We start from the raw sequence: 22,946 nt of genomic DNA, 5'->3' as shown, positions 1-22,946 counted from the left end.
TCTCTACTCCCACATCTCACTTCGACTTTTTTTAAAGTCGAATTGAGATGGTCGAAAAGGGCATGCGGATTGGCAGCTATTCCGCTGATCCACGTGCTTTTCGACAAGTTGAATGATTCGACTTGTGAATAATTTGGGGTTAGATTGAATAGGTCAGAACCCCTTCCGACCTAAAAAAGTCGAAAACTGCCGTCTTTTCGACAGAATTGAATATACCCGTATGAATCTAATACCCCTTTCACATGGCCAAAATAACCCGGCATATTGTCGGGTCGCCCCGAGACAAGGTGCGGTGTGAAAGGGATATGTTACAATTTCCCAGGTTCGACTGACCCGGTATTTCACTGAAGTGCAGTGTGAACAGTATGCCCGGTTGATACGACCCTGGACCTGTTCACACTATAGGAAGAGTCGCTGCTTGGAGATGATCTGATCTCAAGGCACCACCTCTGCACACGTCATCGCTAACATTACCAACCTGGCAATATGACAGGCTGATGCCGCCAGTCTGAAAGGGGTCTCAAGCGGGTCGCACACGGCAAGAAGCAGTGCACAAGTCCCAGGTGCGACCCGCTATTGCGATGTGTAAGGGGTATTAGCCTACTTGGGATCTTTTTATTGATGGGCCATTCCATGAAAAGGAGTAAAAATGTCCCTTACGTGACACTGTAAAAAAACAAAAACCGTAGCTGGGTTTTTTTATTCAGCTTTCAACATAGGTTGACAAGTTTATTTATAGCTCTTTCTCATAGGTTTTCCTAAAAATATATAAAATTCTAGCTACCATCTTCTAGAATGTGCTAGATAAAAGATAAGTTGAATCTGATTTGTTGCTATGGGTAACATGTCCACTTCTAAAAACCAGCACTTTTGTAAATATACCCTGTAAACTCACCATTACATGCGACATTACCATGCTGACCACTGCCTCACAACAGCGATGGCCTGCCTATCTTGCGGATGCTTGTCAAAGTGGTTTATATGTACACTTGCAATGCGTTAATAAATAAAATAGTGCACTCTTGGGGATTGCTTATATACTATCGCTTATATACTATCAAGACTAGAGCGATGTCTGAGTGACAATATTCTGGGAGGACCAGGCCTGTACTATAAGAGCAAAAGGTCCGTGAAAGGATTTCCCCTATAAGTATGTCTACACAATATGCTTTTCAGTTTCTTCAAAATGTACAGTTTTTGAAGTATCAAGTTTGAGGCAATTTAATGTTATATAAAACATCTACTCTTTTAATAAAACTGAGATTCTTTGAGAATCTTGTCCCTCAGGCAATTGTCCTATTTGACCCTGAATGAAACAGCACTGTAATCTTTTATTCAGTATTGTTCCTTAATGCACTGGCAGGAAGCAATGCTCAATTAATCACACAAGGACTTATTTATCAAGAGGCAAAATGTCATACCAATAAAAAATAAATATCATATAATTATACATTTTACATTTGCCTAAAGAGATGATGACATATGATATATACAGAGGACTTATTATGTACATTGATACGTGCTGAAATCTCCCTTTTCAGTTGCTGATGGATATATCCTGTGCGTAGGGTAAAAAGATACAATTAAATTAAATGCGGTCACAAGTCTAGGAAATTCATGCTACCGACCTCTGCATATTTCTTTGGCAAAAAAGGACAGACCACTGTATATAAAAAATATGTGTTCAGCATCACGATGGACTGGATGCAGGCGGAATCACAGCACCCTCAGGAAACCGATGCCGCGGAACAATGACAGCTGGCATTCCAAAGGTAAGAATCGGGGGTCCCTGTTAGGGTATGGGCACAAGTTAGGGAAGGTTAGGATTAGGTAATAGGGGTGGGGTTAAGGTTAGGCACGGGGGGAGGGGGGGGGGGGAGTTTAGTCCTAGCCTACACCCCCCTGCGGCTAGGTTAACCCTAGCAGCAACCCTATGAGGGTTATGTAGCCAATACACTTATATAATATGGCAATCAATCCTTCGATTTCGTTCGCATCTGTGCGATCAATTGCATGATTGTATGCACATACTGAGCACCATGCGACGCGATGCGCGGGCACGCTGCTCGAATATCGCGTTGCAAAATATTAAGTGCTGCACTTAATATTTATCGCATCGCAGTGCGAATGCATGTGGTTTTTAAACACATGCGATATATCACACTGCAATGCGCGATGGGAACCTGCTGGGAGTGTCCAAAGGCCGCTCCCCCTCGGCCGTGACGTGCCCATCACGTGATTACCATGCAATTTAAGGGCTCTTGTGAGACAAGGCCACCAATTCAGACACCCGTCTTGCAGATGCCAAAGCCAAAAGCATCACCACTTTCCAAGTGAGAAACTTCAACTCTATCTTTTGTAGAGGCTCAAACCAATCCGATTGAAGGAACTGCAATACCACGTTAAGGTCCCATGGTGCTACTGGAGGCACAAATGGAGGCTGGATGTGCAGAACCCCTTTCACGAAGGTCTGAACCTCTGGAAGAGAGGCCAATTGTTTTTGGAAGAACACTGACAATGCCGAAATCTGAACCTTGATTGATCCCAATCGGAGGCCTGCCTCCACACCATCCTGCAAAAAATTGAGAAAACGCCCTAAGTGAAACTCATCCGTAGGAGCTTTCTTGGATTCACACAAGACACATATTTTCTCCAAATACGGTGGTAATGTTTCGACGTTACTCCCTTTCTGGCCTGATTAAGGGTGGGGATGACTTCCTTGGGAATACCCTTCCTGGCTAGGATCCGGCGCTCAACAGCAATGACGTCAAACGTAGCCGCGGTAAGTCTTGGTACACGCACAGCCCCTGCTGCAGCAGGTCCTCTCGAGGAGCAAGAGGCCCAGGATCTTCTATGAGCAACTCCTGAAGATCTGGGTGCCAAGCCCTCCTTGGCCAGTCTGGGGCAATGAAGATTGCTCGAACCTTTGTTTTCCTTATGATTCTGAGTACCTTTGGGATCAGCGGAAGTGGAGGGAAGACATACACTGACGGAAAAACCCACTGGGTCACCAGTGCATCCACTGCTACTGCTTGAGGGTCTCTCGACCTGGAACAGTATCTCTGAAGCTTCTTGTTGAGACGAGACGCCAACATGTCTATTTGAGGAACTCCCCAAAGACTTGTCACATCTGCGAAGACTTCTTGGTGGAGGCCCCACTCTCCTGGATGGAGATTGTGTCTGCTTAGGAAGTCTGCTTCCCAGTTGTCTACTCCCGGAATGAATATTGCCAACAGAGCTTGTAGATGTTTTTCTGCCCAGCGGAGGATTTTTGTCGCCTCTGCCATTGCCGCTCTGCTTTTCGTTCCGCCCTGCCTGTTTATGTATGCGACTGCTGTTACATTGTCCGCCTGGATCTGCACGGGACGGTCTTGAAGAAGATGTACCGCTTGCTGAAGGCCGTTGTAAATGGCTCTTAGCTCCAGCACGTTTATGTGAAGACAGGCTTCCTGATGTGACCAACGTACCTGGAAGTTTTCTCCCTGAGAGACTGCTCCCCAGCCTCGGAGACTTGCATCCGTGGTTACCAGGACCCAGTCCTGAATCCCAAACCTGCGTCGCTCTAGCAGGTGAGAGCTGTCAACCGCCACAGGAGCGAAATCCTGGTTTTTGATGACAGGATTATCTTTCTGTGCATGTGTAGGTGTGACCCCGACCACTTGTCCAACAGGTCCCACTGGATTACCCTGGCATGGAACCTGCCAAACTGTATGGCCTCGTAGGCTGCCACCATCTTCCCCAACAACCGAATGCACTGATGGATCGACACACTCGATGGTTTCAATATCTATTTTACCATTTTCTGGATTTCCAGAGCCTTTTCCAGCGGAAGAAATACCTTCTGAACTTCTGTGTCCAGAATCATCCCGAGGAAAGACAACCTTGTCGTCGGTTCCAGTTGTGACGTTGGGTAATTTATGATCCACCCGTGTTGTTGGAGTATTGACAGAGAGAGAGTGATATGTTTTGTAACAACTGCTCCCTGGATCTCGCCTTTATCAGGAGATCGTCCAGATAAGGAATTATATTGACTCCTTTCTGACGAAGGAGGACCATCATCTCCGCCATCACCTTGGTGAATACCCTCGGCGCCGTGGAGAGACCGAAAGGCAATGTCTGGAATTGGTAATGGCAATCCTGAACCGCGAATCTCAGATAAGCCTGGTGAGGAGGATAAATGGGAACATGCAGGTAAGCATTCTTTATGTCCACCGACACCATGTAGTCCCCCTCCTCCAGACTGGCAATCACCTTCTTTGTCAACCTGGAAAGTGCACTGTCTAACACAGGGGGTGACTCCCATTTTTTCCTGTCCTCAGCCGGGAAAGGGTAAGCTATGTGAATCCTTTTGGGAATATGAAGGAGGGAACGTGACTTTGGATTTCTTTTCCTTACATAAATAAGCCTTCTCCTGAGGTACAGGTGTGGTTTCCGTAACCTCCAACACGTCCCTTATAGCCACAACCATATATTGTATATTTTTTGCCAATTTATAATCTATCTCTCTGGATTCACTATCGTCGACACAAGAATCAGAGTCTGTGTCGGTATCAGTGTTTACAATATTTGCAAATGGTCTCTTATGTGACCCAGAGGTGCCGCCCGCATAAGGAATAACAGCATCCTGAAAAATCACATCATCCACAGATTTTCTCCAGCATGCAGCCTTAGATTCAGACTTATCTAACCTTCGGTTAATCAGATGCATACTGTTACGTATCTCTTTCACCCATGCAGGCTCTTGGTGTGCCGGTAGCGCCACCACATTACAACTGTGTCCCTAAAATGGCTTCCTCCGGGGAGGAACTCCCTGCCTCAGACATGCCTCACACGTGTACAGCACACTCACAGACACACTGGGACTTATTTTGGGGACAGACCCACAGTAAAATCTGTCAGAGGGACACAGGATAGGAGCAGCCAGTTCACAATCCCAGCGCCAGTATTGCCTGTGAACACAGTATGCCCACAGCCCAACAGCGCCTTTAAATAGTAATTTACACTACTATATGCACCACAATCGCTTTGTGTCCCCCCTTAAAAGCACCCTGTACTTGTCAGAAGTGGAGGAGAGGACCAGCGTGTTCTCTGCAGCCTGAGGAGAGAGAGAAAATGGCGCTGAGCAGTGTGCTGGCTGCCTGAGGAAGAAGCTCCGCCCCCGCAATGGCACGTCCTTACACTCAGTATACTTTCCAATATTTATACTGGCGGGGGTAGGGCTGTGCCAATGGCATCTTATGCCCCCTTTTAGCCAGTTTGAGGTATTTTTCTTGCTGCCCAGGGCACCCCCCCCGCGCGCCCTGCACCCTTCAGTGCCTGTGTGTGTGGGCAGCAATGGCGCGCTGCGCTCCTGCCAACCGCGCTTCACCTCAGCCGTCACTTACTTGACTGAAGATCATTCTTCTCATACTCACCTGTCTTCTGACTTCTGGCTCTGTGAGGGGGGCGACGGCGTGCTGTGGGAGTGAGCATCTAGACACGGCTAGTGTTCAGTACCCTTCAGGAGCTAATGGTGTCCTGTCAGCCAGAAGCAGAGCCATGAAACGCTTTAGGAAGTTGGTTCTGCTTCTGCCCCCTCAGTCCCACGAAGCAGGGAGTCTGATGCCAGCAGATCTCCCTGAAAATAAAAAAACTAACATAAGTCTTTTCAGAGAAACTCAGTAGAGCTCCTGAGAGTGCATCCAGTCTGCCTGGGCACATTTCTAAAACTGAGGTCTGGAGGAGGGGCATAGAGGGAGGAGCCAGTTCACACCCAATGAAAAGTCTTTAGAGTGTCCATGTCTCCTGCGGATCCCGTCTATACCCCATGGTCTTGATGTCGTCCCCAGCATCCTCTAGGACGTATGAGAAAGCACGTTGTTTTGTATCTGGAACAAGATTTGCAAAGCAAGAGGAGGAAATACATTCACATTTTTAGTGTGCAAGGTAAATACTGTCTGCTTTTGCACAAATGTCAGAAAGATTCATTTTTACACTGCAATTTAGATTTCAGTTTGAACACACCCCACCCAAATCTAACTCTCTCTGCACATGTTACATCTTCCCCACCTGCAGTGCAACATGGTTTTGCCCAGTTGCTTGCTGTTTTGGTTTGCTTACACATCTGTATAACCCCCATTATGCTATGTAGTGCCCCCAATTCACATTATGCCATACAGTGTCCCCAGTACATATTACGTCACATTGAAGTATCCTCAGTCTATAATGCCATAGCGTAGTGCCTCCAGTTCTTATTATGCTACGTTGTAGTGCACCCAATAAATACAGTACAACATTTCAGTGATCCCAATTTACATTATGCCACATTACAGTGTCCCTGTTCATATTATATCATACTATAGTGCCTTCAGTTCATATTGTGCTATATTACAATGTCCCAGTTTATATTATATAACAGTACAGTGCCGTCTAGTTCATATTATGCCACATTACAGTGCCCAGTTCACATGATGGCACCTTACAGGCCCCCCTTACCATTATAACATCCACTACACACATGATTCACTGAAAATGGAATGTCACCCCATTTAGGCTCGCCAACGGGCCAGACCCAATTACTTAGCAGGCAATTCTTGGAACTTTGTAGACAACCTGTGTCCTGGGCCCCCCTAACCCACTGAGCCCCATAGCAATAGCACCTACCATAGCTACACCGGGATACAGTCAAAATGCCGGCGGTCAAGATCCAGCATTCAGGAGACTGACGGCGGAATCCCGACAGCCGTCATTTTGCAGACGGCTGGCATCCCGACACCCACCCCCTAATTCCCACTCGGTTGGTAGGTCCATGCCACCAACCGAGTGGGAATAGAACCTGTAGCGAGCTCAGCGAGCCTGCAAGGGGACTCGCTGCCAGTGTCTACTGGTATATCATACCGGTATATCATACAGTATGATTTACCGGCATCTTGTCTACCGGTATTTCATACTGAACCCAGCTATGCCAATACACACACACACGCACGCATTTGTTTTTATTTGTTATTTTGTAGAAATGAAAACGAGTTGTGCTGAAAGTTGTTTTTCTATCTTACAAAATAATAATTTTTCTCTTTGTCAATAACAGTCCTTATTTAGTTGAAAAAGCTTTAAAATGGTTATTATTTTTTGTAAGCAACAAATCAACTGTTACAAACAACAGACAAACTGCTTGTTTTTCCATCTCACCCATGACTAAAGATAAAAAGACTGAATGATTATTTAACACAGTTGCTAATAGACTCTTTCAAGAGACGTGACCTTAGACTAATCCCTATTGTTCCAAGCTATAAATCAAGTCTCTTGGTATCTGTAAGGAAAGTGACCTGGAATAAGAAGGATTTTGAAACACAAAAAATTATATTTACTAATTTTTGATCTGTACTTTCCTTTCCACATATATCACAATTTGGGGTTTTCTTTACACAACAGTGTTTTATAAACTGAAGATTTTCTGTGGTTTCGTTTCAGGATATAGAGAGCAGATTTTATTTTTAAAGGCCATTAAAAATATTACTTTTGATCCTGTGGTAAAACTGCTACAAAAAAAAAAAAGAAAATGGTTTAGTAAATTAACTTAATTTAATTTAAATAGGAACTCCATGTTTATCTTTCATTTAAAATTCATAGCATATACCTGATGGCGAAATTACAATATACTGTACAACGTGCAATGTTGTCTGAGTATAAAAGATGCTATTTGCAATGAGAAACTTAGGAGTGGGTCCAAGTGGATTTTAGGTGAACTGGGAGCTGGATGACATATCTATTTGTATATGTGTTTCGGTACCAGTGGCGGAACTTGCAAGTGGTGGGCCCAGGTGCAAAAATATAATTTGGGCCCCCCTCCTTCACCCAAACACAAGTTCACAATATACCACATAGCAATGCGTGACAGGGAGAGGCAGAGGGTGACAGGCATAAGGCAGATAAGGCAGAGGTTGACATAGAGAGCTAAAGGGTAACAGCGGATGGCAGGGGAGAGGCAGAGGATGAGAGGGGAGGCAGTGGGTGACAGGAGAGATGATGGGTGACAAGGGTACAAGCACAATGTCCTGCTACTAGAAGAGGCTCACAGTAGTGTCCTTAAATTACATTACTTACATGTGGTCTGCTGTGTAGATGACACATATACTTACGATGGGATGGAGTCAGGATCCTGGCAGTCAGAATACTGACGCCAGAATACTGACCCTATTCTGAATGCCGACACCGGCATCCAGAATAGGTACACCATCCCAGCGCTGGAATAACCTCGGCCGGGATCCCGAACGAGGACAGACTGCGCCACGCGCAGGGGGGGGGGTCATGTTTAAACTGCGGATGGGACAGATTAGGGTTAGGCTGCGTCCCGGGGGTTAGGATGCAGGGAGGAGGAGTTAGGGTTTGACCACCCTCCGAGGGTTAGGTTTAGGCACCTACAGGGGGAGCTTAGGGTTAGGCAACAAGGGGGGAGGTTAGGGTTAGGCTGTGGGGAGGGAGGGGGGGGCACCCCTTACTCACCCCTGTCGGCTTCTAAAACATCAGGATCCCGGTATTATGACTGTCGGGATCACATGCGCCGGCAAATCGTACTGATCCCCTTAAGATCACAGATAATACAGGAAAATGTATGTGGTTCTAGTAAATCCCTGAAACTGCTGCATAAGTATTATTAGCTTTTTATTTAAAGCAGTTTAAACATTAGTATGAGGGTGCTGTGCCATTTGTAACCTATTTACTTGTGTACTGTAATCTCTCACGAGCAGGGCCCTCCTTCCTCATGTGCTTTTCCTACCCTCATTTATACCATCATCTCCTCCCCAATGCCTACAACCACACCAATCCCTTGGGTAGTGCTGTCCCACTGCTTATTTGGGTATTATACCTGCTGATGCAGAAATGTTTATCAATCATGTTCTGCAATGTTCTGTACTGCAAGTCTTTTTTGTTCTTGTTTTGTTTATACTGTTATATGTTATATGTACCCACTAAGGCGCTGCAGACCCTGTGTTTCACCACATACATAGATCAAGAATAATAATAATAATAATGATGATAATAATAATAAATGAGAAATCATACCTCCTTCCTCTTTTAATTAGAACAGAATTTGGTAGGAAACTAGTTTTATTTTACAGTTAAGGATAAAGTGCTAGTTAAGTTTAAAAATAATTTCTCAACTACCGTATATACTCGAGTATAAGTCGACCCGAATATAAGACGAGGCACCTAATTTTACCACAAAAACCTGGGAAAACTCATTGACTCGAGTATAAGCCTAGGGTGGGAAATGCAGCTCTAGCCGTACACAGCCCTCAGTGCCAGATATGCCCTCATGCTGCCAGATATGCCCCACAGTGCCAGATATGCCCTCATGCTGCCAGATATGCCCCACAGTGCCAGATATGCCATCATTCTGCCAGATATGCCCCACAGTGCCAGATGTGCCAGATATGCCCTCATGCTGCCAGATATGCCAGATGTGCCCTCATGCTGCCAGATATGCCCTACAGTGCCAGATATGCCCTCATGCTGCCATATATGCCCCACAGTGCCAGATATGCCCTCATGCTGCCAGATATGCCCCAGTGCCAGATGTGCCCTCATGCTGCCAGATATGCCAGATATGCCCCACAGTGCCAGATGTGCCATCATGCTGCCAGATATGCCAGATATGCCCCACTGTGCCAGATGTGCCCTCATGCTGCCAGATATGCCCCACAGTGCCAGGAAGGGTACTTACCCTCCATCGCTCCCGCGTTGTCTTCTGAAGGAGGGACACGGAGGGCACAGCGCGCGGCTCTCCTGTGTCCCTCCTGCGTCTCCGTCTCCGGCGGCGTGTGTGTATTAAATGAAGTGCCGGTTCGTGAGCCAATCAGAGCTCACGAACGGGCAGTTCATTTAACACACACACGCCGCCGGAGACGGAGATGCAGCAGGGACACAGGAGAGCCGCGCGCGGTGCCCTCCGTGTCCCTCCTTCCACTGACTCGGGTATAAGCCGAGGGGGCTTTTTCAGCACAAAAAAACGTGCTGAAAAAGTCGGCTTATACTCGAGTATATACGGTATATTAGCAAAAAGCTGAATAACAACGTTTATAAGACATATTATCATTAATATGGACTATGAATGTAAACTAAAATATCGGTGGATACATAATAAAATACTAATGGTGCTCCTCATTTTTTTTTTTTTTTTTTTTTGGGGGGGGGGAATTCAAGTGATTTGCGTGCCCGACGGAGCAATTCAAGTGTTGCAACGTTGGGGCACACACAGCCTGCTCCGTTGGGGCCCACGCAGCCGCTGTGCTGACATTACTGTTATGTTGTTCTGTCATTTAGACGGGCTGGTAACTAGTTTTTTTATACATTCAATAATGGGTAGTTTACTGGGTATTAGCCTATTTCCAGAAACAGTTTCAGAAGTTTAGTGACCTGGGTAGAACCCAGGAGTCAAGTGACCTTGTCAATACAAGGTTACTTTCTGGTCACACTGTGTGAGCTGTTTGCTGTGCTGCAAGAACCACTTCCAGGGTGTTTTGTTGCTGGGAAGAGACCCTGGACCTTAAAAAGACCCAAACAGATCTCTTATACTGCCTAAAGATTTACTGCACGTGACAGTTTTTGGAAACGTCAGGCTTATCCTGTGACCTCCCCATTCACATTTATTATTATTAGTATTTTTATTTTTACCATTTTTTTTTTTTTTTTATAAAGTCACAGCATTGCATTAAGCACTGTGCAACGGAGGGATCTTCACACAACTAAAAAAATACAACATGAAACATAAGCTAAAGAAACACCTGCCCAAATGAGTTTCCAATCTCATGGTGTATAAAATTACCAATGCTCTGGATTGCTGAATGTATCTTTCCTGTCCTGATGTGCTTTGAAATGATAATGAGGAAGCGGTACTGACATAGGGATCAATGATTCCCAAAATATCCTGTACTTTTAAAGAGCTGAGCATGCAATATCCACATTGCAGACAGGTTCCAATGTATAGATAGACAGTCAATAGGTCGAAACCATATGGTTCACATGCATTAGGTCAAAAGGTCGATAGGGTTAAAAAGTCGACAGAGTTAAGGTTGACGGGTTCAAAAGGTCGACACATTTAAAAGGTCAACTTAACAATGGTTGACACATATAGGGTCGACACAAGGTTTTTGGGTTTTCACATATTTTTCAACTTGTGATTTACCTTGCACATGAACTATGATTGGGAATAGTAACCTGTGCAAAGCGCAGCGGTAGCGGAACGAGACAGCTTGCCCAAATCATGGCGAGCGAACCTGCAAGGGTATACGTTTTCAATAATTGTGGTCACATATGATGAAACACAGAAATAACACCCAAAAAACTTGTGTCTACTTTTTGTGTGTCAACCATTTCCATGTCGACCTAATGAATGTCGTCCACATGGGGTCGACCTAACGACTGTCTATCCAATTACTGTAGATCTTCTATGCCACACTCATTGCAACCATAAGGCGGGATGTACTAACCTCTCCCCCCGGGTTAACTGGCTTTCTCCGCGCTCCCCTGATATCTTCTTGCGAACCGGTCTCCTCCCCGTCCCGACGCCGCTATTCGCTTCTCCCCCTCGCCATCACTTCCACTCACGATGCGGGGGCATGCGCGCATGCGCCAGTGAATACCAAGGCTCAGCGTGGCATCCGCAACACTTAGTCCTGAGTGGCCGCGGCGGTGAGGGGGAGAAGCTAATAGCAGCGTCGGGACGGGGACGAGACAGGTTCCCGAGACGATATCAGGGGAACGCGCAGAAAGACAGTTAACACTGCGGGATAGGTTAGTACATCCCGCCCATAGAACATATTCTTATAGGAGATGTCTGCACAAGTCCTAATCACCAAACATTCCTTAGAACGTTAAGCCATAAAGTAGAGAGATATAGTTTCAGTGAGTAATCTCTACACTTAACTTAAATGCAGAATATTAAAAATTGAGAACAAGTAATTTCCCCATATGCAAATTCTCAAAGACATAAAAGTATAATAAAACATTTAACAGGTCATTTAACTGGTAGTAAAATTTATTTTGTATTTTTAACAGGAAAGAACGTTATTATCAACAGGCAACTATTTCTCCAGTCTGCTGAATGCCGTCTAAACAGTAATAATTATTTACTTTTACAGCAGAGAAGAATTTGGACTCTTCTGAGCAGATGTGGCTGTGTTTGATTGAGGTGCTTTGTTTGGCTCTCTCAGTAAGTGCCCAAATACAGACACACATCATCAGACAGCACCTAAAGAGATCCAGAGGAAACAATCTGCATCTGTCTACAGCAACATGGGTGCATCCTGCAATTAATGTCCCTAAATCTTGTCATTTGCATGGCCAATATGGCCCTGTTAGACCAGACTGGTAATCTCAATCTGCATCTGATGGTGAGCCAGTAGTTGTAGAATCAAATGGAAAGTACAGTGAGGCTCACTCAGGTGCGATTGTTCTTGCTGCTGTCGTTGCTATCTTTTGCCGTATGCAATTGCGATTATATGCTAATATGGGCAGAAGCTAACCTGAACACAGGGACACCCACTGCTTTCACATCAATTCAAACCGACTGCGTAAAATTGCAAATAAATCGGTACCATTGTTGCAAACTGGGTCATGTCGGAGAGTCTGAGTGCCTCTGTAGATGCACAGGCTGAGCTGCTCTCCCAGGATGCTGAGGGCTCTCCAGTAGCAACTGCTAATTTATACACGCCCAGAAAACAGCGTCTGAATGGCCATGACATGCCTGCGTTTACCCGACCACTCCCCTTTCCCACCCTCAAACACTGTCTTCATGTCACTCACTTTGCGTCTAAATCCTCGGTATGAACGAAATTGCAATTCACTCGCATGCACCATAAGAAAACAATGGCTGATGTATGTACAATAGTCACTTTGTGACCGTATCTGAATGAGCCTCTAGACGCGGTCTCATGATGATTCCATGGCACTAATATGCAGTAGTTTCATCCGGACATAGCTGTTTATGGCAAAATGTGAAAGTGCAGACTGCACTCAGATTGCATCGGAATATAACAGAGATCTGGCCACCTAGCGGGTAAACCCAGCAGCCATCTGGAACTGCAAGACTAACTTTAGGGGTATTCCCTTCACATGGTTTCCCATCTTTTTGCAATATAAACTACAAGAGCATTTGTGAAGCTTAAGCCATGATCAACTGGAGTAAAAAAGTGGAGTTACAGTATTTGAGAATTGCAGACACTTTGGCGGGAATTCAATTGTTTTATCAGACGGCCAAAGTAAAGAGCAACTGTCAAAGCAATTCAATTGTTGCTCTGACTGGACGCCCATTACTTCTGATGCACAGTCCTGCTCGCCAACTTGGGAGTCTGCAAGCAGAAATGTTGGAACTGGCACTATTCGCACCCGAATGCAGAACAACTGAAGAGCTGCTAGCAGGCGCCCTCTTGTTGCGGGCGCTTAAACAACAATTGAATAGCCCCTTTAATACTCATGACTTAGATGTTTTGACTAATATCCAACCTATGCCTGGAATTAATGCTAAAATATTAAATAGGTGACAATTTAGTAATATCATGCTGCCTCTGTTCTTTTGGCTTATATAAAATCCCTCCCATGCCGCAGAAGTGCTCAGAGATCATTTCTCTCTGCTGTGACATGTTGTGCATTGTGGGACAAAATGTGATGCTTTGTGGTTGATATGACATTTAGGTTTTTGATGTGTGCAACATAAATTTACATACAGAAATATCTGAATCTGTACACGACATTTCTATTGTACAACACAAAATAGCATGTGTCTTCCGATCTGCGGCAAACTGGGGAAGTTCCCTCAGAAAGCGGCTTTAACATAGAAACATAGAATTTGATGGCAGATAAGAACCACTTGGCCCATCTAGTCTGCCCCTTTTTTTTACCCTTTAGGCAATCTCAACCCTTTTTGAACCTTAATTCTTTGTAAGGATATTCATATGCCTATCCCAAGCATGTTTAAATTGGTCTACAGTCATAGGGGTATATGCAATTGCGGTCGAATTCCCGAAAATGTCGAAAAACGGGACATTTTCGCCCAAAAAAAAAATTCGACAATGCAATTCAGTACTTTCCGTCAAAAAAACGGACTTTCAAAATTCGACTTTTTGAAATTCGACATTTGTCAAATTCGACATTTCTGCAACGGTACAAATGCGGCAATTCGCCAAAAGTATATTCAATTGAAGTTTGGAAATTCGACAACAGTGCTTTTAGACAGTAAATTCGTCATTTTCAATCCGCCACACTTTGGTGGCGGAATCTAATAAAAAAAAATTCAAACATGTTTTTTTGTGTGGTTTTTTTTGGTAATAGCATATCTATTTATATTAGAAGGGATTAGGTACTTGGTTTGTCTATTTTGGAGGCACAAGTATTATTTATATATTTTTAAAAATATTATTATTATTTTTTTTTTTTTATTTTTTTAAATGGAATGGTAAAAATCCGAAAAAAAATTGCGTGGGGTCCCCCCTCCTAAGCATTACCAGCCTCGGGCTCTTCGAGCCGGTCCTGGTTCTAAAAATCCGGGGGGAAAAATGACAGGGGATCCCCCGTATTTTTAAAACCAGCACCGGGCTCTGCGCCTGGTGCTGGTGCAAAAAAATACGGGGGACAAAAAGAGTAGGGGTCCCCCGTATTTTTTACACCAGCATCGGGCTCCACTAGCTGGACAGATAATGCCACAGCCGGGGGTCACTTTTATACAGCGCCCTGCGGCCGTGGCATTAAATACCCAACTAGTCACCTCTGGCCGGGGTACCCTTGGGGAGTGGGGACCCCTTCAATCAAGGGGTCCCCCCCCCAGCCACCCAAGGGCCAGGGGTGAAGCCCGAGGCTGTCCCCCCCATCCAAGGGCTGCGGATGGGGGGCTGATAGCCTTGAGAAAATTGAAAGAATATTGTTTTTTCCAGTAGTACTACAAGTCCCAGCAAGCCTCCCCCGCAAGCTGGTACTTGGAGAACCACAAGTACCAGCATGCGGGAGAAAAACGGGCCCGCTGGTACCTGTAGTTCTACTGGAAAAAAAACCAAATAAAAACAGGACACGCACACCGTGATAGTAAAACTTTATTTCACACATGTCGACACATACATACTTACCTATGTTCACACGCCGACCTCTGTCCACTTGTCCAAGTAGAATCCACGTGTACCTGTGAATAAAATTATACTCACCTGATCCAGTGTCCAGATTATAATCCACATACTTGGCAAAAAAAAAAAAAACGAACACCCGAACCAGGCGGACTGACAGGGGTCCCATGTTTACACATGGGACCCCTTTCCCCGAATGCAATCAGCGAGCGCAACGTCCTGGCACTCTGCTGATTGGCTATGCGCGTCTGAGCTGTCAGACAGCGCATCGCAAAGCCTCTCCATTATATTCAATGGTGGGAACTTTGCGGACAGCGGTGGGGTAATTTTTCCTTAAATTTCCCCTGAACCTCCCCCCTCCAGTCTCAGTGTATGTCCTCGAGTTCTAATACTTCTCTTCCTTTGAAGAATGTTTCCCTCCTGAACTTTGTTAAGACCCTTGATATATTTGAAAGTTTCTATCATATCCCCCCTTTCCCTTCTCTCCTCCAAACTATACATGTTAAGATCTTTTAGCCTTTCCGGGTAAGTTTTGTGATGTAGTCCATGCACCATTTTAGTTGCCCTTCTTTGTACACTCTCTAATGTATTTATATCCTTCTGGAGATATGGTCTCCAGAACTGGACACAGTATTCCAGATGGGGTCGTACCAATGACCTATACAGTGGCATTATCACTTCTTTTTTCCTGCTACTGATTCCTCTCCCTATGCAACCAAGCATCTGACTTGCCTTTCTCATTGCTTTGTTGCATTGCTTTCCTGCCTTCAAGTCACTTGAAATAGTGACTCCTAAATCCCTTTCCTCCTCAGTAGTTTCCATTATAGTACCCTTGATACTATATTTAGCCTTTGGGTTTTTGAGACCCAAGTGCATGATTTTGCATTTTTTAGCATTAAACTGTAGTTGCCACGTTCTTGACCATTTTTCAAGCCTACCTAGGTCATCAATCATTTGTTTTACCCCTCCCGGGGTGTCTACTCTGTTGCATATCTTTGTATCATCTGCAAAAAGGCATACCTTCCCTTCAATACCATCTGTAATGTCACCAACAAAGACATTAAAGAGAACTGGACCAAGTACAGATCCCTGAGGTACTCCACTGGTAACATTTCCCTCCATAGATTGCACTCCATTAACTACAACTGTCTGTTTCCTATCCTGCAACCAGTTTCTTATCCATTTAACTGTTTTATAATCCACCCCCACGCTTTCAAGTTTATTTAGCAGTCTGCGATGTGGGACAGTGTCAAATGCCTTACTAAAGTCTAGAAATGCTACATCTACAACTCCCCCTTGATCTATTATTTTCGTCACAGAGTCAAAAAAGTCAATAAGATTTGTTTGTCATGATCTCCCACCAGTAAATCCATGCTGTTTTGGATCCTGTAAGTTGTTTGATTTAAGATATTCCACAACTCTTTCTTTTAATAGTTTTTCCATTACTTTCCCCACTACTGATGTAAGGCTTACTGGTCTGTAGTTGCCTGCTTCTTCCCTGCTTTCACTCTTGTGCAGTGGAACTACATTTGCTCTTTTCCAGTCCTCTGGAATGGCACCTGTACTTAGAGACTGGTTAAATAATTCTGTTAAAGGTCTAACCAGCATATCTTTTAGCTCTGTGAGTATCCTTGGGTGTATCCCATCTGGCCCCATTGATTTATCCACTTTTAGTTTTGAAAGTTCTGCTAGGACCTTCTCCTCTGTAAATGTACTTTCATCTACCAGATTTTTATGAATGTCCTTGCAACTTAACTGTGGCCCCATACCATCTTCTGTAGTAAATACTGAGCAAAAATAATTATTTAGGTGATCTGCTATTGCCTTATCTCCCTCCACTAAATGCTCACTCTCTGCCTTCAGTCTTATTATTCCTCCATTTGATTTTCTCCTTTCACTTATATACTTAAAAAAAGTTTTGCCCTCTTTATCCACTGACTGGGCCATTTTCTCCTCAGCTTCTGCCTTTGCATGTCTTATCACTTTCTTAGCATCTTTCCGTCTGTCCAGATACACCTCTTTGTCGTTATTATTTTGAGTCTGTTTGTATTTTCTAAAAGCAATCTTTTTTGCCTTCACACTAGTTGATACTTCTTTTTTTTTTTTTGGTTTCCTTTTCCTGGTGCTTTTCCTAACCCTTTTGATACAAAGGTCTGTTGCACTTACTATTGCACTTTTCAGTTTTTCCCACCTCTCCTGCACTCCTTCCAAGTTGCTCCAGTCCGCCAATGAATCACTTAAACATCTCCCCATTTTTGCAAAGTCAGCATTTCTAAAATCCAACACCTTTGTTTTTGTGTGACAGGAGTTGGATCCTATCTTTATACTAAACCATACTGCTTGATGATCACTGGATCCCAGGTGCTCACCCACATATGTGTCAGATATCCTATCACCATTTGTAAGAATTAAATCTAATATTGAGTCTTTGCGAGTGGGCTCCCTCACCAATTGCTTGAGAGATGCTCCCTGTAAGGAATGTAGAAATTTGCCACTTGTAGCTGAACTAGCAAAAGACCCCTCCCAGTTTACATCAGGTAAATTAAAGTCTCCCATGATTATGACTTCTCCCTTTAAAGCCATTTTAGTGATGTCCAACAATAGGTTCCTGTCCAAATCCTGCCCCTGGCCTGGTGGTCTATAGATCACCCCAATGCGAATAATGTCCTCTGTGGTTTCTATGGTGACCCAAAGGGCCTCAGTTTTGTCTTCAATATTTTGTATTAAAGTAGCATTTATGCTTTTTTTCACATACATTGCTACCCCTTCTCCCATTCTTCCTATTCTATCCTTCCTAAATAAATTGTATCCTGGTATAACTATGTCCCAGTCATGATTCTCATTGCACCATGTCTCTGTAATTGCCACAAAATCCAGGTTATCCCTTGTCATTATTGCAATTAGCTCTGGAATTTTGGTTCATAAGCTCCTAGCATTTGCACACATAGCTTTAAGATTTTTTTCTGTGCATTTGTTACTAGTAGCCATGTCCAGACAGTACAAAATAAATGACAAGTTTAAAGTTGAAATTACCTGTTTGGGGATGTTGCTCAGTGTTTGTTTGTTTGCTTTTTTTACTAATCAGGAATCACACTCTGTCCTGTACACCACGACTACACCTCAGTAAATGTAAAGATATAGTACCCTGACCACAATGGCCAAATGATCAAAGGAGGTAAACACCAGAGAGTATGCAATAATAAACTGTTTCACTGTGCAACTTCCCCACACATGCAATGTCAATTACAAGGCAATCATTACACATAAACATACATTAGAAGTTGCAAAGAAGTACATTTGTAGTTTTCTTTCAGTTTTCGTACAGTTTAAGTACAGGCTAAGTACAGTATAGGCTGAAAAACCACTTATATTTCTCCACTTTGATTTCTACACTATCTGTGTCAGCCTGGCTTGTCAGCCGTGTATCCCTTAATATGTAGACCAAATACCAAGTGTTTGCATTTCCCCTGATTAAGGCCACACCTCACTACCCATCACCCACAGGCTTTGTAGCAGTAATAAGCAGGCAATCAAATGAGAAGTCTTTTCAATTCCTGAGTATGTTGCTTCTGCCTTATCCTTATATAAAATGTCGACAGGGTCAAAAGGTTGACACAAAAAAGTTTTTGTGTGTATTATTTTGTGTTTTTTTAACCTATTTGACCCAAATTTGTTGAAATGCGTTTGCTCGCAAGACTGCTCCGCTCGCCACAAGATTACTAAAGGTATCCAATTGTAAAGCGCAATGGAATATGCTGAGCTACATAAGAAACGTAATAAATAATAAATTAAAAGGTAATAGTTTGTGACATGGATAGTAAATGCAACAAAAGTTGTAAAAATGCAAGGGAAAATTACCAAGGTAATGGGCACGGCGCTTCAAAATGTGATGTTTAACCCAAAGCAGCTGTTTACAGGGATAGTTAATCCCTGAGGAATAATTATAGGAAAGGATATACAGCGCTATAAACTGGATATAGACAATATAGCCTTTTATTTATACAAATTTAACATTTAGTTGCAGCAACAACAAAATTAAAAAATAAAACTAATAAAAATTTGTAAAATAGGGCAAACACAGCACAACACTTCATTGGATATATTACCACATATAGATGCCAAACACAGTCTCCTGTATAGAATCCTTGAAAAAAGATGCCACAGTCCAGGGGGTATAATTAGCACTTGTAGAGATTGTATAGTCCATACGGAGTGAATGGAGGACCTTCAGAGCTTGATTTTGGACGGTTGTAGTCCTATTGAAAGCATGGTCTCGTACTCCTCTCTCGGACACCAACAAGTTCCCCGTTTAAAGCGTAAAAGGACTTCTAGGCGTATTCCAGGACCTAGATGTTTAGCTGTAGTGGAGGCCTCTGCAAACCTGTGGTATGTGGTAATATATCCAATGAAGTGTTGTGCTGTGTTTGCCCTATTTTACAAATTTTTATTAGTTTTATTTTTTTATTTTGTTGTTGCTGCAACTAAATGTTAAATTTGTATAAATAAACGGCTATATTGTCTATATCCAATTTATAGCGCTGTATATCCTTTCCTATAAAAGTTGTAAAAACATGAAAAAACTAGTGATGAGCAGATTCGGTTTTACTCGGTTTTACTCGGTTCTCAATACGGCATCTTATTGGCTATCCAAAACACGTGACATCCGTGAGCCAATAAGATGCCGTTTTGAGAACCGAGTAAAACCGAATCCGCTCATCACTAGAAAAAACCCTAAAAAGAAGTGTTGACCATTTTCATGTCGAACTTTTATACTGTTGACCTTTTGACCCCATCGACCCTATGGTGTTAAACTGTCAACCTTTTAACTGTTTATCTATCATCCACCATCCCTTAGATCAGTGTTTTTCAACCACTGTGCCGTGAGCAGTCTCCAGGTGTGCCGCCATGGAAGCACAGCCAGGCCCGCCAGTGTTTTGCCGCTACTGAGGCCCTGGAACGATCAATACTGGTGGGTTTAGTGGTTGCAGAGCCAGTTCTAATTTTGGGCCCGGGCAGTGTTGGCCTCGTCTGGCTTTCTCAGATGTGGCTCAGGCGTTACCTATGGAGAAGCTGCAACATGACATCCTAGGACACGCAACTGCACCATGCATCACCATTTTATTTGAATGTGCCTTGGAAATATTTAAATTTTGTTCAGTGTGCCGCGAGTTGTAAAAGGTTGAAAATCTCTGTCTTAGATGATGATCTTAAAAATTAAATAATATTTGCATTTCATAGTTTAAATGAGTCATATAGCAAATGTTTCTGTTAGCGTAGCTTGTGTACAGCATAACAAAGACACCATCATGCAGCAGAATGACTAGGCCCACTCACTGGTGTGAATTTTTTATATGACAAGCTCTGCAAACACATAACGAAACATGCTTGAAGGCTAGAAAGCAAAGTTCCAGTGACTTTTAATATATGTACTACGAGCATGTGATGTAAATGCCATTGTCATTATGTAATTATATATAAATGTACCTTTTAACCACAATTCTGACATTTTACAATCTGTAGGAGATCAAATTTAAATACAATACACTGTACCAACAATGCTAATTCAGTTGAATAAATTGACACAATGCTATCCTAAACCTAACCAAGTTACTCCACTGAAAATCCACACCTCCAGATGTATGCAGGTGACTGCGCACTTGTCAAATTAAGTGGAAGAATATCTCTCTCCAAGCTTTGATCGAAGTACCAGCCAATCAGTTCCAAACTGCCACTTTACAGGCTGTGTTTGAAAAATGACAGTTAAGAACTGATTGGTTGGTACTTATCTACCTCCAATTTCTTTCTCTCCTAGTTTTGATAAATCTCCCCCTAAATTCAGTAACGGGGACTGTATGTCCCTAAAACTGTATGTTCAACTCATAGCTGTGTGATATATATTTATTTATTACCATTTACTTATATAGCGCACATATATTCCGCAGCGCTTTACAGAGAATATTTTGCTCATTCACATCAGTCCCTGCCCCAGTGGAGCTTACAATCTTTAAACCCTATCACATGTACACGCACACACATTCACACTACGGTGTATACACCAGTATATTTTTGGATCGTGGAAGGAAACCAGAGTACCCGAAGGAAACCCACGCAAGTACAGGGAGAATATACAAACTCCGCACAGTTAGGGCCATGAGGAATTCAGGAGGCAAATATCTAATTGTTTAACCTACAAAAAAAATATATATTTACACAGCTTTAGTGATATCTATCTGCATTAATCAAACTGGAATGTTTGCAGGAAATATATACGGATGTGCGTTTTCTTCCAGACACCGCTCAAAGCCAATTTCTCAATGCAATAGATATACAAATTGTTGTAAACAACAAAACCTACATCCAGGAATTGCAAAGGATGTTTAAACATGGGATTTTTTTTGGTGAATTAAAACAGACAAAATCAGTGTCAAAACAAAACCCGTGTCTATAGTCATTAGGTTTCCTTCCACAAATACATGTAGCATCTTCAAAAAAACTGCAAGCAACTGCAACTGCGTAAAGTAAGTATAAATTTGTATTGCGGAAATACTGCATTGTAGTATTGGGGCAGAACATTATCATATACTATAGTTTATGGGCGAGTCCACTGTAAATGATAAGGATTTTATAAGTCACACAGGCTGCAGCAAGAGAGCTTTAATATAGGACCAGTTAATGATACAGGCATTTACAGTGTGTGTTGCTCCTTTTGTTACTGACACATTGTAAGCGTTCATATCTGGACAGTGTATAGAAAGTTATTATCTGCAGGGCTTGATACATGTAGTATATGAGCATCAATATGATTTCCAGAACTTCTAGTATCAGTAGCATCACATACAGTTATAACGTGGAAGTACATGTGAACAATACAGAAACTTCAACCATAGATGCGATAAGAAACGCGATTATCAGCCGTCATAACAGCGTACAAATAGTAAATCGGAGCACGCAACCAGACAGGCGCGATCCCCACCTTGGTGCCTCTTCTCCGCTCTGTCCTCCAGTGTCACATTACGAGACACTATGCTCTCACTACTCCTCTGACTGCAGTGCACAGCAGGGAGGCATGAGACACAACTTTTTACAACTTCTTGGGAGTGCTCACATTACACCCCTCATACTGCTAAATTCTACTCCTATAGAGTATTGGGGATCCTACTGTAACACTGGACCCACAGAGCGGGCACCAACGCCGCAGGGCACGAGTGTGGAAGCAGATCTTGTGCTCCATAAACACACATAGAGCAATCTTACACATGTAGAAACTTACCGTAATACGGTATACCGGCATAAGCACTGGGGGCTGTCATAGCCCAGAGCACAGTCAGGAGACACACAAAGCCCACAGAATCCATCTTGCGCAGTTCTCATGAAACTGTAACTTTAAAAAAGTAATCCAGAAAGTTTCTCCCCGGCTGCTGCTTAGTTCTCCTTCCTCCTGTCCCCCCTCTGCTCGGGCTGTAAGGCTCGCAGCCCTCCCTGCATTCCTATGGGCACCGTTGGCTGCTAAACCCTCAGTGAGTCACTCACTAGCCTAGCTGCAAGTCCTGGGGAAACAGGAAATCTCCAACCTCACAAACAGCTGTGCTGCTGCTGCTGCTGGGCCTCTCCACTTCTCTCTCTCTCTTTTTTTTTTTCTTTCTTAAAAACCTCACCCAGTTGCTGTCAGTCATATGACATAAGCCGGCCCCTTTGCCTCACACTGCAACCTCTGGCTTTGCAATTGTTTTATATTGTCGTTTTGTTTATACTGTAGTCTAATCCTCTTATGCTTTCCTTTCTGTACAGAGTACTCATTTATAGTGAGAGCAACATGGTTTGTACTTCTATATTGTACTTTCATTAGCAGTTTAATTG

The 22,946-nt window shown here is 43.3% G+C and overlaps 1 protein-coding gene across 1 annotated transcript in view; it reads right to left on the bottom strand.

The window, feature by feature from the left end:
• TGFBR2 (transforming growth factor beta receptor 2) overlaps window positions 1-22,704 on the bottom strand; it is a 123,772-nt gene extending 101,068 nt beyond the window's left edge. Inside the window, exon 1 of the mRNA XM_063922279.1 lies at window positions 22,360-22,704. Coding sequence (XP_063778349.1) covers window positions 22,360-22,444 — 85 coding nt within the window. The 5' untranslated portion in view covers window positions 22,445-22,704. The remainder of the gene's footprint in view (window positions 1-22,359) is intronic.
• Between the last annotated feature and the right edge of the window lie 242 nt (window positions 22,705-22,946).

Source organism: Pseudophryne corroboree, chromosome 5 (assembly GCF_028390025.1).
Source record: "Pseudophryne corroboree isolate aPseCor3 chromosome 5, aPseCor3.hap2, whole genome shotgun sequence".
NCBI lineage: Eukaryota > Metazoa > Chordata > Amphibia > Anura > Myobatrachidae > Pseudophryne > Pseudophryne corroboree.
The sequence above is the reverse complement of the archived record's forward strand: the minus strand, read 5'-3'. Positions and strand labels throughout refer to the sequence as shown.